Source organism: Dendrobates tinctorius, unplaced genomic scaffold, assembly GCF_039654945.1.
Source record: "Dendrobates tinctorius isolate UK_male_01 unplaced genomic scaffold, ASM3965494v1 ptg000086l, whole genome shotgun sequence".
NCBI classification, from domain to species: domain Eukaryota; kingdom Metazoa; phylum Chordata; class Amphibia; order Anura; family Dendrobatidae; genus Dendrobates; species Dendrobates tinctorius.
The window spans coordinates 31,026,780-31,042,422 of record NW_027361754.1 but is presented as its reverse complement, the minus strand read 5'-3'; the positions used below and the strand labels follow the sequence as shown (position 1 = coordinate 31,042,422).

General features: G+C 41.3%; 1 protein-coding gene across 1 annotated transcript in view; it reads right to left on the bottom strand.

Annotated features, from left to right (window-relative positions):
• LOC141097823 (nicotinamide N-methyltransferase-like) overlaps positions 1–15,075 on the bottom strand; it is a 28,181-nt gene extending 13,106 nt beyond the window's left edge. The window contains exons 1-2 of the mRNA XM_073585284.1: positions 14,954–15,075; positions 13,788–13,993 (exon numbers count right to left, since the gene is read on the bottom strand). Coding sequence (XP_073441385.1) covers positions 13,788–13,938 — 151 coding nt within the window. The 5' untranslated portion in view covers positions 13,939–13,993; positions 14,954–15,075. The remainder of the gene's footprint in view (positions 1–13,787; positions 13,994–14,953) is intronic.
• Positions 15,076–15,643: the final 568 nt, after the last annotated feature.

Below are 15,643 nucleotides of genomic sequence, written 5' to 3'. Positions count from 1 at the left end.
CAGCAATGAAGAACCAACACCACACTGATAACATTGGTCTTAGAATGAATGTGAATGCTACAGCAATCACAAATGGTTATAACCAGTTAGCTAGGGTTTTGCTTCAGAAAGGGTGAATCTTCTGAGTGGGCCCCTAACCAGGTAACCTTGATTACAACTGGGTGACGCACCCTAATAGTGGATGTAGGCGAACCTCCGCAGATGACTGCGCTGTTACTGAAAATAATCTCTATATAAAGACCAACATGGATATTACCGCCATATGGTCCGTGGTAAATACCTGTCCTACAAAACATACAGGTGTATCTTACAAAATTAGAATATCATCAAAAAGTTAATTTATTTCTGTTCTTCAATACAAAAAGTGAAACTCATATATTATATAGAGTTGTTTCAAACAGAGTGATTTATTTCAAGTGTTTATTTCTGTTAATGTTTTGTCCCTGCACACCCCTAACACCCTAAGTGGGTCCTTCCCCCCACCGCCTTCAGGAAACCTCGTCCCTCGCTGTCACCTACCACTGCACTGGCTAGTGCACTGCTGGCGAGGGGAGCTGGCCTCACCTCTGCAAATATTTCCACACATGGGACAGTGACAAACACGAAAGGGTCAGGGCAATAACACAACTTAGCTTTTGCTGCAAAGCACCGCACAGCAGAATGAAGGCACCAGGATAACAAACCCAGCAGAAGCACCACTGCACCCAGAGAGCTCCTTACTCAGGCTTGGTCACTTTAGATTGCTCTATCACCAACAGTCAGCTGATGCATCAGGTGACCATTTAAAGGATAGTGGGAGTGGTCACCACCTACATCAGCTAACCTAGCCACACTGCAGTAAGTAAAAGCTCATTACCAGCGGGGGGGGAACTGATATTAACCCCCGTGAGTCATGAAAGGGAAAATGCTACACTAAAAAGAGTGGAACCAAAGCTGCCATGAATCCAAACATGGATCATGATAATGTGCTTTGTGAGGTTGCGCTGTCATTCAAGCAGGGGATTTTCGCTTGGCAGTCAAATAATCACATCAGGCACGGGTTTTCCATAAAACAATCTTAGTCCGTGTGGTTTATTCAGGCATCAATACAGTAGTGAAACAAAGGAGGGCACCACCAAATGAAATGTTGGGATCCTCCTGCAGTCAGCAAAAACAGATACTATATAGAAGTAGAAAAGCTACTGACCAAAAACAAGCAGGGATCACCAAAACAGTATAGTAAATTTTATTAGACAACCATAGACAACACCAACATAAAAACAATTAAAAGTCATAACACATGACAAATTGTACACTAGGCTCCTAATAAAGCCAAAAAGACATCCCCCATATACCTAAGAGAATGGCTAGGCAGTTAAATGTAATATGAAAGTGGTACAAATAACCTAAAGAGAGCAGTGTGTAATTTGATGTAAAAATTGTAGTAATTGAGTAAAAAAAAAAAAAAAACAACAATGTCAACATCCCCTATCACTAACAATTATGACAGTAGTACAGAACAATCACAATTCAATGTAATATAAATACCACTAATGAAGATAAGAGGACAAGCTGAAATAAAGCCAAGGAAAATAAGACCCATGTATTACATCATCTAACGATAGAAGCACAAAATGCTCTGCAAGAGATAAATAAAAAATACTGCCCGCAATGTCCTGATAACATTCTTACATATGGGGAGCTTGTGGAGTGCCCTGCCCGACGCGTGCTGCCACCGCAAGGTGGCTTCGTCAGGGCACACGGTGGCGGCACGCGTCGGGCAGGGCACTCCACAAGCTCCCCCATATGTAAGAATTTTATCAGGACATTGCGGGCAGTATTTTTTATTTATCTCTTGCAGAGCATTTTGTGCTTCTATCGTTAGATGATGTAATACATGGGTCTTATTTACCTTGGCTTTATTTCAGCTTGTCCTCTTATCTTCATTAGTGGTATTTATATTACATTGAATTGTGATTGTTCTGTACTACTGTCATAATTGTTAGTGATAGGGGATGTTGACATTGTTGTTTTTTTCTTTTTGACTCAATTACTACAATTTTTACATCAAATTACACACTGCTCTCTTTAGGTTATTTGTACCACTTTCATATTACATTTAACTGCCTAGCCATTCTCTTAGGTATATGGGGGATGTCTTTTGGCTTTATTAGGAGCCTAGTGTACAATTTGTCATGTGTTATGACTTTTAATTGTTTTTATATTGGTGCTGTCTATGGTTGTCTAATAAAATTTACTATACTGTTTTGGTGATCCCTGCTTGTTTTTGGTCCGTAGCTTTTCTACTTCTATATAGTATTAGTTTATTCTGGCATCATAAACCATAACCAGCAACATAAAGTTCATATTCACAGCATAGCGTCCTTGACAGAGCTTCACTCTGTCCTCCCTGTGGTCACACACGTTATACAATGATCCATACGCAGGCTCTTCAGCCTCATAGTTATCTCACCTGTCTGGGTTCTACCTCCTGGCTGTTTCTCCATGCTTCAGACATCCATTCCCTCCTCTGGGGACTCACAGACACGTGCAGCCACTACACACAGGCACTTCAGGGAGGCAGACACATCTCCCAGCGAGACCTTCCAAACGGACCAACCGGATCCGTGCATTCACCACATATGACCTACCCTGGCCACCTTATATGGTCCATAGCCACGCCCACCAGGTCCACATGGCTATGACCTCATCACAGGTCCTTGAACCATTCAACACACTTTGGAATAGCATTCTTAAACACACCCCCTGGTGGGTTTCTAGGTAACTGGGTCCGCCCGTCTCCCCAGCTACCTGGAGTCTTCTCCCTGACACATTGAAACAACACGTCAGCAGTATCACTGCTGATCAACACACACATAAGTCTCCATCTCAAGGCTACCCACCTTGAGATACATAATGGTCAATCAGGACGTTGTCATTCATCCTCTCTCCTAGGATATCCACACAGCGCCCCCTAGCGGACACAGTGGTCACTACACCACAGCTTGTATAATGCATCCCAATAGGCAGACTCTATATATGGTTGTATAATGCACCCCCCATAGTCAGACTCTTTATATCATTGTATAATTGACCCACCGTAGGTAGAGTACATAGTATAATGCACTCCCCATAGGCAGACTCTATATAGTATAATGCACCACCCATAGGCAGACTCTACATATGGTTGTATACTGCACCCCCCATAAGCAGACTCTATATATGGTTGTATAATGCACTCCCCATAGGCAGAATCTATAGTATAATGCACTCCCCATAGGAAGACTCTACATACAATACCGTTCAAAAGTTTAGGGTCACTTAGAAATTTCCTTATTTTTGAAAGAAACGCACAGTTTCTTCCAATGAAGCTAACATTAAATGATTCAGAAATACGCTCTATACATTGTTAATGTTGTAAATGACTATTCTAGCTGCAAGCGTCTGGTTTGTAATGCAATATCTTCATAGGTGTATAGAGGCCCATTTCCAACAACCATCACTCCAGTGCTCTTATGGTACTTTGTGTTTGCTAACTGTGTAAGAAGGCTAATGGTTGGTTAGAATACCCTTGAAAACCCTTGTGCGAGTATGTTAGCACAGCTGAAAACAGTTTGGCTGAGTAGAGAAGCTATAAGCCGCCCTTCCTTTGAGCTAGCTGAGAATCTGGAGCATTACATTTGTTGGTTCCATTAAACTCCCAAAATGGCCAGAAAAAAAGAACTTTCATGTGAAACTCGACAGTCTATTCTTGTTCTTAGAAACTAAGGCTATTCCATGTGAGAAATTGTCAAGAAATTGAAGATTTCCTACAAAGGTGTGTACTAATCCCTTCAGAGGAGAGCACAAACAGGCTCTAACCAGAGTAGAAAGAGAAGTGGGAGGCCCCGCTGCACATCTGAGCAACAAGACAATGTACATTAGAGTCTGTAGTTTGAGAAATCGACGCCTCACAGGTCCTCAACTGGCAGCTTCATTTAATAGTACAGGCAAATTGCCAGCGTCAACATCTACAGTGAAGAGGCAACTCTGGGATGCTGGCCTTCAGGGCAGAGTGGCAGAGAAAAAGCCATATCTGAGACTGGCTAATAAAAGGAAAAGATTAATATGGGCAAAAGAACACAGACATTGGACAGAGAAAGATTAGAAAAAAGTGTCATGGACAGACGAATCCAAGTTTGAGGTGTTTGGATGACACAGAAGTACATTTGTGAGATGCAGAACAACTGAAAAGATGCTGGAAGAGTGCCTGACACCATCTGTCAAGCATGGTGGAGGTAATGTGATGGTCTGGGGTTGCTTTGGTGCTGTATAATTGACCCACCGTAGGTAGACTACATAGTATAATGCACTCCCCATAGGCAGACTCTATATAGTATAATGCACCACCCATAGGCAGACTCTACATATGGTTGTATACTGCACCCCCCATAAGCAGACTCTATATATGGTTGTATAATGCACTCCCCATAGGCAGAATCTATAGTATAATGCACTCCTCATAGGAAGACTCTACATACTATACCGTTCAAAAGTTTAGGGTCACTTAGAAATTTCCTTATTTTTGAAAGAAACGCACAGTTTCTTCAAATGAAGCTAACATTAAATGATTCAGAAATACGCTCTATACATTGTTAATGTTGTAAATGACTATTCTAGCTGCAAGGGTCTGGTTTGTAATGCAATATCTTCATAGGTGTATAGAGGCCCATTTCCAACAACCATCACTCCAGTGCTCTTATGGTACTTTGTGTTTGCTAACTGTGTAAGAAGGCTAATGGTTGGTTAGAATACCCTTGAAAACCCTTGTGCGAGTATGTTAGCACAGCTGAAAACAGTTTGGCTGAGTAGAGAAGCTATAAGCCGCCCTTCCTTTGAGCTAGCTGAGAATCTGGAGCATTACATTTGTTGGTTCCATTAAACTCCCAAAATGGCCAGAAAAAAAGAACTTTCATGTGAAACTTGACAGTCTATTCTTGTTCTTAGAAACTAAGGCTATTCCATGTGAGAAATTGTCAAGAAATTGAAGATTTCCTACAAAGGTGTGTACTAATCCCTTCAGAGGAGAGCACAAACAGGCTCTAACCAGAGTAGAAAGAGAAGTGGGAGGCCCCGCTGCACATCTGAGCAACAAGACAATGTACATTAGAGTCTGTAGTTTGAGAAATCGACGCCTCACAGGTCCTCAACTGGCAGCTTCATTTAATAGTACAGGCAAATTGCCAGCGTCAACATCTACAGTGAAGAGGCGACTCTGGGATGCTGGCCTTCAGGGCAGAGTGGCAGAGAAAAAGCCATATCTGAGACTGGCTAATAAAAGGAAAAGATTAATATGGGCAAAAGAACACAGACATTGGACAGAGGAAGATTAGAAAAAAGTGTCATGGACAGACGAATCCAAGTTTGAGGTGTTTGGATGACACAGAAGTACATTTGTGAGATGCAGAAAACTGAAAAGATGCTGGAAGAGTGCCTGACACCATCTGTCAAGCATGGTGGAGGTAATGTGATGGTCTGGGGTTGCTTTGGTGCTGGTAAAGTGGGAGATTTGTACAAGGTAAAAGGGATGTTAAATAAGGAAGGCTATCACTCCATTTTGCAATGCCATGCCATACCCTGTGGACAGTGCTTGATTGGAGCCAATTTCATCCTACAACAGGACAATGACCCAAAGCACACCTCCAATTTATGCAAGAACTATTTAGGGAAGAAGCAGGCAGCTGGTATTCTATCTGTAATGGAGTGGCCAGCGCAATCACCAGATCTCAACCCCATTGAGCTGTTGTGGGAGCAACTTGACCGTATGGCACGTAAAAAGTGCCCATCAAGCCAAACCAACTTGTGGGAGGGTTTCTGGAAGCATGAGGTGAAAGTTCTCCAGATTACCTCAGCAAATTATCTGCTAAAATGCCAAAGGACTGCAGTGCTGTAATTGTTGCAAAGGGAGCATAATTTGACGAAAGCAAAGTTTGAAGGAGAAAATTATTATTTCACATAAAAACCTTTTTTTTGAACCTTGTCAATGTCTGGACTAGATTTTAAATTCATTTGGCAACTCATCTGATAAAAGTATGAGTTTTCATGGAAAACACATAATTGTCTGGGTGAGTCCAAACTTTTGAACGGTAGTGTAGTATAATGCACTCCCCATAGGCAGACTCTATATTGTATAATGCACTCCCCATAGGCAGATTCTATATAGCATAATGCAGTACTCATAGGCCTCTATAGTATAATGCACTCCCCATAGGCAGACTCTAAATTGTATAATGCACTCTCCGTAGGCAGGCTCTATATTGTATAATGCACCCCCATAGGCAGACTCTATATACTATAATGCACTCCCCACAGGCAGACTCTATATACAGTGGTTTAATGCACCCCCATACGCAGACTCTATATAGTATAATGCACTCCCCATACGCAGACTCTATATACTGTTGTATAATGCACTCTCCATAGACAGACTATATAGTATAATGCATTCCCCATAATCAGATTCTATATTGTATAATGCACCCACATAGGCAGACTCTACAGTGGGGAAAAAAGGTATTTAGTCAGCCACCAATTGTGCAATTTTTCCCACTTAAAATGAGAGAGGCCTGTAATTGACATCATAGGTAGACCACAATTATGAGATTCAAAATGAGAAAATAAATACAGAAAATCACCTGGTATGATTTGGCAAGATTTATTTTGCAAATTATGATGGAAAATAAGTCTTTGGTCATTAACAAAAGTTCATCTCAATATTTTGTTATATAACCTTTGTTGGCAATGACAGAGGTCAAATGTTTCTGTAAGTCTTCACAAGGTTGGCACACACTGTTGGTGGTATGTTGGCCCATTACTCCATGCAGATCTCCTCTAGAGCAGTGATGTTTTGGGCCTGTCGCTAGGCAACATGGACTTTCAAATCCCTCCAAAGGTTTTCTATGGGGTTGAGATCTGGTGACTGGCTAGGCCACTCCAGGACCTTCATATGCTTCTTACGAAGCCACTCCTTTGTTGCCCTGGCGGTGTGCTTAGGATCATTATCATGCTGAAAGACCCATCCATATTTCATCTTCAATGTCCTTGCTGATGGAAGGAGGTTTGCACTCAAAATCTCACAATACATAGCCCCATTTATTCTTTCATGTACATGGATCAGTCATCCTGGTCCCTTTGCAGAGAAACAGCCCCAAAGCATGATGTTGTCACTCCCATGCTTCACAGTAGGTATAGTGTTCTTTGGATTCAACTCAGCATCTCCTCCAAACACGATGAGTTTTGTTTCTATCAAACAGTTCTACTTTGGTTTCATCAGACCATATGACATTCTCCAAATACTCTTCTGGATATGCTCTCTAGCAAACTTCAGATAGGCCCGGACATGTACTGGCTTAAGCAGGGGAATATATCTGGCACTGCAGGATCTGAGTCCCTGGCGGCGTTGGGTGTTACTGCTGGTAGCCAATGTTACGGTGGTCCCAGCTCTATGCATGTCATTCACTAGGTCCCCCATTGTGGTTCTGGGATTTTTGCTATCATTTTGACCCCCCAGGCTGAGATCTTGCGTGGAGCCCCAGATCAAGGTAGATTATCAGTGATCTTGTATGTCTTCCATTTTCTTATTATTGCTCCCACAGTTGATTTCATCACACCAAGTTGCTTGCCTATTGCAGATTCAGTCTTCCCAGCCTGGTGCAGGACTACAATTTTGTTTCTGGTTTCCTTCGACAGCTCTTTGGTCATCACCATAGTGGAGTTTGGAGTGTGACTGTTTGAGGTTGTGGACAGGTGTCTTTTATACTGATAACAAGTTCAATCAAGTCCCATTACTACAGGTAATGAGTGGAGGACAAAGGAGCCTCTTAAAGAAGAAGTTACAGGTTTGTGAGAGCCAGAAATCTTGCATGTTTATAGGTGACCCAATACTTATTTTCCACCATAAATCTTGCCAAATGAGACAAGGTGATTTTCTGGATTTGTTTTCTCATTTTGACTCTCATAGTTGTGGTCTACCTATGATGTCAATTACAGGCCTCTCTCGTCTTTTTAAGTGGGAGAACTTGCACAATTGGTGGCTGACTAAATACTTACTTTCCCCACTGTATATGGTATAATGCACCCCCATAGGCAAACTCTATATAATATAATGCACTCCCCGTAGGCAGACTCTATACAAAGTTGTATAATGCACTCCCCATAGGCAGACTAAATAGTATAATGTACCCCTATAGGCAGACTCTATATATGGTTGTAAAATGCATCCCCCATAGGCAGACTCTATATATTGTTGTACATTGTACCCCCATAGGCAGACTCTATATATGGTTGTATAATGCACCCCCATAGGCAGACTCTATATACACAAAAAGAAAGCACAGAATAACAAATGTGCAAAAATACCCTGCAGTAAAAAATATGACAATAATCAGCAAGTGCTGGTAAAAATATGACAACAAATACAGGGTATTTAGTCGATACTTTTTTTGCAAAAAAGTGTATCCCAAGCCACTCCAGCTCGTCAAGGTAACCCTTAATGGAGCAGTCCCTATCTAATGTATTTAAAACCTGAACATATGAACAGTGTCTAAATGAACAGGATTAAGACTCTATATACAGTTGTATAATGCACTCCCATAGGCAGACTCTATATAGTATAATGCACTCTCCATAGGCAGACCCTATAGTATAATGCACCCCCCATAGGCAGACTCTATATATGGTTGTATAATGCACCCCCCATAGGCAGACTCTATATACAGTTGTATAATGCACTCCCCATAGGCAGAATCTATAGTATAATGCAACCCCATAGGCAGACTCTATATAGTATAATGCACCCCCATAGGCAGACTCTATAGTATAATGCATTCACCATAGGCAGACTCTGTAGCATAATGCAGTCCTCATAGGCCTCTATAGTATAATGCAGACCCCCATAGACTGACTTTATAGTATAATGCACTCCCCATAGACAGACAATAAATTGTATAATGCGCTTTCCATAGGCAGGCTCTATATTGTATAATTCACCCCAATTGGCAGACTATATAGTATAATGCACTCCCCATAGGCAGACTCTATATAAAGTTGTTTAATGCACCCCCATAGGCAGACTCTATATAATATAATGCACTCCCCATAGGCAGACTCTATATATGGTTGTATAATGCACCCCCCCATAGGTAGACTCTATATATGGTTGTATAATGCACTCCCCATAGGCTGAATCAATAGTATAATGCATCCTCATGGGCAGAATCTATAGTATAATTCTCCCCCCTCACAGGCAGACTCTATAGTATAATGCAGCTGCCCATAGACCGACTCTATATAGCATAATGCATTCCCCATAGGCAGACTCGATAGTATAATGCACGCCACAAAAAAATACAATACTCACCTCTCCTCTTCGTTGCTCCGCTGCTCCGAGCGCACTGACATCTCCGGACACTGGGTGCCGACTAGTGACGTCATAGTGAACCCTGTCAGTGTTTGCATCAGTGATATCATAGGCTGAGAGGGGGAATCATGGGAGATGGAGCATAACACTCCCTCTTTGATAAATGCGAGCAACTGTATCAGCATCTAGCAGATACAGTTGAACTTGCGATGACGGGCAGGGGGCCCACTGCTGGCACCAGGCTCTCCCGACTGCTCAGGGGCAGCAACCTGGTGGAAGAGCAGGGAGATTAATAGCGACCGCCCCCTCTACCCCCCTGGTAGCCATGCTACTGGTTATAACATACAGATGCCCACATAATCTAGTCCATGTAATACATAAAGACACTTTCTACACTGCTATTTTGTTCAGTATATGTCACTTCTGCCAATAGGTAAATGTGACATATACTATATGGAGAAAAGTATTGGGACACACATCTTAATCAGAGTTCAGGTTTTTCATTCATTTCCTTTACCACAGGTATATAACATGCAGCTCCATTTTCACGGCCCCTCGCACCCAGTGTATAACATATGGCCCCTCGCCCCCAGTGTATAACATCCAGACCCTCGCCCCCAGTGTATAACATCCAGACCCTCATCCCCAGTGTATAACATCCATGCCCTCGTCCCTTTGGTGTACAACTACCGGTCCCTCATGCGCAGTGTATAACATACGGCCTCTCGCCCCCAGGGTATAACATCCAGCACCTCACCCCTCTGGTGTATATCTTCTGGCCCCTTGCCCCAAGTGTACAACATCCGTCCCCTCATTCCCCGGTGTATAACATCCAGCCTTTGCCCCTAGGTGTATAGCATCCAGCCCTCACCCCCCTGATGTATAACCTCTGGCTAGCGGTGTATAACATACAGCCCCCGCCATGCAATCTGACTTTACAGAACAGCTGGTGGTCAGAGCTCACTGATACTAGCAACATCTTATAATAGGAGCCACTGATATTAATGAGAAGTGGAAAAACCGTAGCAACTCAGCCATGAAGTGGAGACCCCATAACATTACAGAGCGGGGGTCCAAGTGCTGAAGAGCAGAGGGCAGAAATGTCACTGCCTCCCTGCTGACCCCATAATGGCAGAGTCCAGACCTCCTCTGGTATATCATCAGCACAAACACTGCGCCCCGACCAGGAGCTTCATGGCTGAGCAGCTGCATGCAGCCTTACATACCAAGCACAATGCCGAGCATCGGATGGAGCAGTGTAAAGCCTCCACCACTGGACTCTGGAGGAGACGTGCTCTGTTCAGTGACAGATCACACTTCTCTATCTGGATGATGGGCAAAAGTTCCCGCAGATGCCTCCAAAATCTTGTAGAAATCCTTCCCAAAAGAGGGAAAAAATCTGCAGAGGATCTGACTCCAAATTAACCCGAATCTGACATTAGACGCACTATCCCGTCCATGTGCCCTGGGACTTACTGCCCATGGATGAGATAGTATGTCATGTGCAATCATCCACGCTCATGGGGGGAGCGCAGCTGATTGCAGCCGGGTGTCAGCTCATTCCCACAGCTGATACCCGGCACTAAGTGCCAGGAGCGGTCACGGACCACTCCCGGCACTTTAACCCCCGGAAAACTGCAATCAAACATGATTGCTGCGTTCTGGAGCCGGCAGAGGGACCGACAGCTCCTCTGCCTTTGGATCAGAGCCCCCTTGGCATGCCACAGGGTCCCAATCACTGCCATGGAGACCCGATGTCGTTATGACAACATACGTCATGCCTTCCTGTCATGCGCAGTGATGACCAGGAAGTCTCTCAGGTCAGTGTTTTGAAGCTGCAGATCTGCATGGTATAGAAGCGATCAGTCTGCACAGAATGAGTATTCCATAGTGGGACAAAGTGTAATAGTAAGAATTAAATTAAAAAAAATTTAAACAATTGTAAAAATATTTTAAAAAATAATAAAAAAATCAATATTTATTCTATCAATAAATAAATATTTGAATAAAAGTACACATATTTGGTGTTGCTGCGTTTGTAATGACCCGACCTATAAAACTGTCCCACTAGTTAACCCCTTTAGTGAACACCATTAAAAAAGGCAAAAAAACAATGCTTTATCATCATGCCACCAAACAAAAAGTGGAATAACACGCGATCAAAAAGATGGATTTAAACATAGTATCGCTGAAAACATCATCTTGTTCCGCAAAGAAACAAGCCACCATACAGCTCCATCACCGGAAAAGTAAAAAAGTTATAGCTCTCAGAGTAAACTGATGCAAAAATAATTATTTTTTATATAAAATAGTTTTGATTGTATAAAAGCACGAGGTATCGCTGTAATCATACTGACCTGAAGAATAAAACTGCTTTATCAATTTTACCACACGTGGAACAGTATAAACACCCCTCCCAAAAGAAATTCATGAATTGCTGGTTTTTGTTCATTCTGCCTCCCAAAAATCAGAATAAAAAGTGATCAAAAAAGTCATGTGCCCGAAAATGGTACCAATAAAAACGTCAACTCGTCCCGCAAAAAAGCAAGCTCTCAAAATGTGGTGATGCAAAAACTACTTTGTGCAATAAAAAAGAATCTTTTATTGTGTGACAGGTGCCAAACATAAAAACCTGCCATAAAAACCCACTATAAATAGTAAATCAAACCCCCTTTATCACCCTCTTAGTTAGGGAAAAATAGTAAAATAAAAAAATGTATTTATTTCCATTTTCCCATTAGGGTAAGGGTTAAAGTTAGGGTTAGGGCTGGGGTTAAAGTTAGGGTTAGAGTTGGGGCTAAAGTTAGGATTACGGTTACGATTGAGATTAGGGTTTGGATGAGTTTTAGGGTTGGGATTAGGGTTAGGTTTGTGGATAGGGTTAGGTTTGTGGTTAGGGTTTGGATTAGGGTTAGGGGTGTGTTGGGGTTAGGGTTGGAGTTAGAATTGGGAGGTCCAAACGCGACATGGTGTCTGATCTCAACTCCAGCCAATTTTACATTGAAAGGTCAAACGGAGCTTCAAACAGGTCAAACAGTGGTTTACCCCCACATATGGGGTATCAGCATAATCAGGGCAAATTGCACAACTTTTGGTGTCAAATTTATACTGTTACCCTTGGGAAAATAAAAATTGGGGGCGAAAAAAATATGATTTTTTAATTTTACGGCTCTATATTATAAATTTCTGTGAAGCACTTGAGGGTTCAATGTTCTCACCACACATCTAGAAAAATTCCTTAGGGGGTCTACTTTCCAAAATGGTTTCCGTTGTGGGGGGTTTCCACTGTTTAGGCACATCAGGGGCTCTCCAAACGTGACATGGCGTCCGATCTCAATTCCAGCCAATTTAGCATTGAAAAGTCAAACGGCACTCCTTCCCTTCCGAGCTCTGCCATGCGCCCAAACAGTGGTTTATCTGCATATATGGGGTATCAGCATCCTCAGGAAAAACTGTACAACAACTTTTGGGGTCCAATTTCTCCTGTTACCATTGGTAAAATAAAACAAATTGGATCTGAATTATTTTTTTGTGTGAAAAAAAGTTAAATGTTCATTTTTTTTAAACATTCCAAAAATTCCTGTGAAGCACTTGAAGAGTTAATAAACTTCTTGAATGTGGTTTTGAGCACCTTGAGGGTTGCTGGTTTTAGAATGGTGTCACTTTTGGGTATTTTCTATCATATAGACCCCTCAAAGTGTCTTCAAATGTGATGTAGTCCCTAAAAAAATGGTGTTGTAAAAATGAGAAATTGCTGGTCAACTTTTAACCCTTATAACTTCCTAACAAAAAAAAATTTGGTTCCAAAATTGTGCTGATGTAAAGTAAACAGGTGGGAAATGTTACTTATTAAGGTTTTTGTGTGACATATCTCTGTAATTTAAGGGCATGAAAATTCAAAGTTCGAAAATTGCAAAATTTTCAAAGTTTTCGCCTAATTTCCATTTTTTTTCACAAGTAAACGCAAGTCATATCAAAGAAATTTTACCACTAACATGAAGTACAATATGTCACGAGAAAAAGTGTCAGAATCAGCAGGATCCAAGGAAGCGTTCCAGAGTTAATACCTCATAAAGGGACAGTGGTCAGAATTGAAAAAATTGGCCCGGTCATGAACGTGCAAACCACCCTTGGGGGTGAAGGGGATAAAGTCTATTGATGTAGAACGGGAGGTAAGAAAGGTCTGATTGGTTTAATATGGAGGGGGCACATACTTTTGACCCTATTACATATTTATTTGTGAGTGCCAACAGAAGTAGAGAATTTATTAGAGACTGATTACTGATGCTGCAGTCAGAAAGTAAATTAAATATGTGATTAATCATTACACTATAAATGATGGAATTGAAGCTTATTAATTAATTAAAATGAATACCAGTAATTATAAAATGCATTTGAATTCATTATTTACCTATTGTGAAAGTTTCATGTAGATTTCGCAAAACGAAATCTGTCCATTCTCCAATCAGCATTCCTGACCCTGCGGCGTAGTACGTCTCAAAGTAAACTTTGGAGTTAAATTCATCAATGTAGGTTTGCGGACAGCTAATAGGGGCGGCCATGATGATCTGTCCTCCGACCGTCCTCAGATTCTCTGTAGATGCTTCAGAAATTAACCTGATTGTAAAATACGATGTTAACCCTTTACCACCAACAAATCATTTGTACAGAAAGTATACTTTAGCATTTGAAAAACATTGCCACCGAAGAGCATCCTGTTATCTCTGACATGATCACATGTTGCGTTTTCCACGGTAAAAAAGGGTGGGTAAAAAAAAGCACTGCAAAAAAAGTCACTATATGTGAACAAGCCCAAATAATTGATATGCTGTGGATTGCCAAAAACTGCAATGAGAATAAATTGCAAAGTGTTAAATGAGATTTTAGAAGCTTCATTCAATTTGCTGGAACGGTAAAATGCAGTGTTTTTGCCGCAGATAAAAAATTCTGCCAAAATACCATATGTGAACAGACCCATATTTTTTTAGTTCTATTTTCTCAGATTTTTACAAATACAGCTATCTGGCAATTCATTTTTCTCATCTTAAACAACCCATTTAACCTCTTCCAGCCATGGCCAATTTTTGCAATACCTTTTTTTTTTACTGTCATGTAGTCATATAAGGTGTAGTTATAAATGACACCATTCCCTCTCCCATATAAAGTTACTCCTCCTTCCCGAAAAAAAACACAGGAAGAACACTCTACTCACTATAGAATGGTGAAAAAATCATTTTTTGCCCTTGATGGCAAAGTTTGATTTATACAACATTAATTATATGGTTAATTAATGAACCCTCATCAGTGCTTCAGCAAGGCATGAGGGTGAATCATAACCACTAGTTTATGTCTCTGGGAGTTGATTCGATCTCCACCTGGGTGGTCCAGAACCATCACAATTCTACAAAAAGTTTCAAAAATTAACTCAACGCAGAAGAAAAACCTACACGGTTTGAGGTTGCACCACTCCCCTTGTCATGTAGAAACAACTTACACATTGACTTTGACAATAAAAAAAGTTTCTACTGGAAGCCCTTGTGCACTCTGAAGCTTCTGTAATGTCTCAGTGTCTCTTACCTCTGCTCCTCTGCCTTCTCCGTTCTGGGTAGAAATAGCTACAAACTTTTTGACTTTGTTCTGTGATCATAAAGTTTTCATTTGTCCTTTCTGATGCAATGACTCAAATACACACGTTAGGCAATAAATAATTTGGTTTCTAGTATTCACAATTGGAACATTTCATCAATAAAACTGTCAGAATTCAAACAACATGTGATTCTAAAACTGTATCCAAGTCCTAAGGTTATTGCTGAGTTTGGCACTGATTTTATAGAAAGAATTCAATAACTACAAACAAATTGAAGAAAGTTCACAATGAGTCCTAGTATAGGAGTCATAGGAATAATTCAAAGCCCCGAGGCCATTACTGCCATTACTAAATCACTTCTGCACCCCCTATAATTGTACTGTATTTTTTGGGTGACACGGTGGCTCAGTGATTAGCACTGCAGCCATGCATCGCTGGAGTCCTGGGATCAAATCCCACCAAGGACAACATCTGCAATGAGTTTGTATGTTCCCCCCGTGTTTGCATAGGTTTCTTCCGGGGTCTCCAGTTTCATCACACATTCCAAAGACATACTGATAGGGAATTTAGATTGTGAGCCCCATTGGGGACAGTGCCAATGATGTCTGTAAAGCACTTTGGAGTTAATGGCGCTATAAAAATGAGTAAAATAATAATATTTGATCATTTTTACCATATTT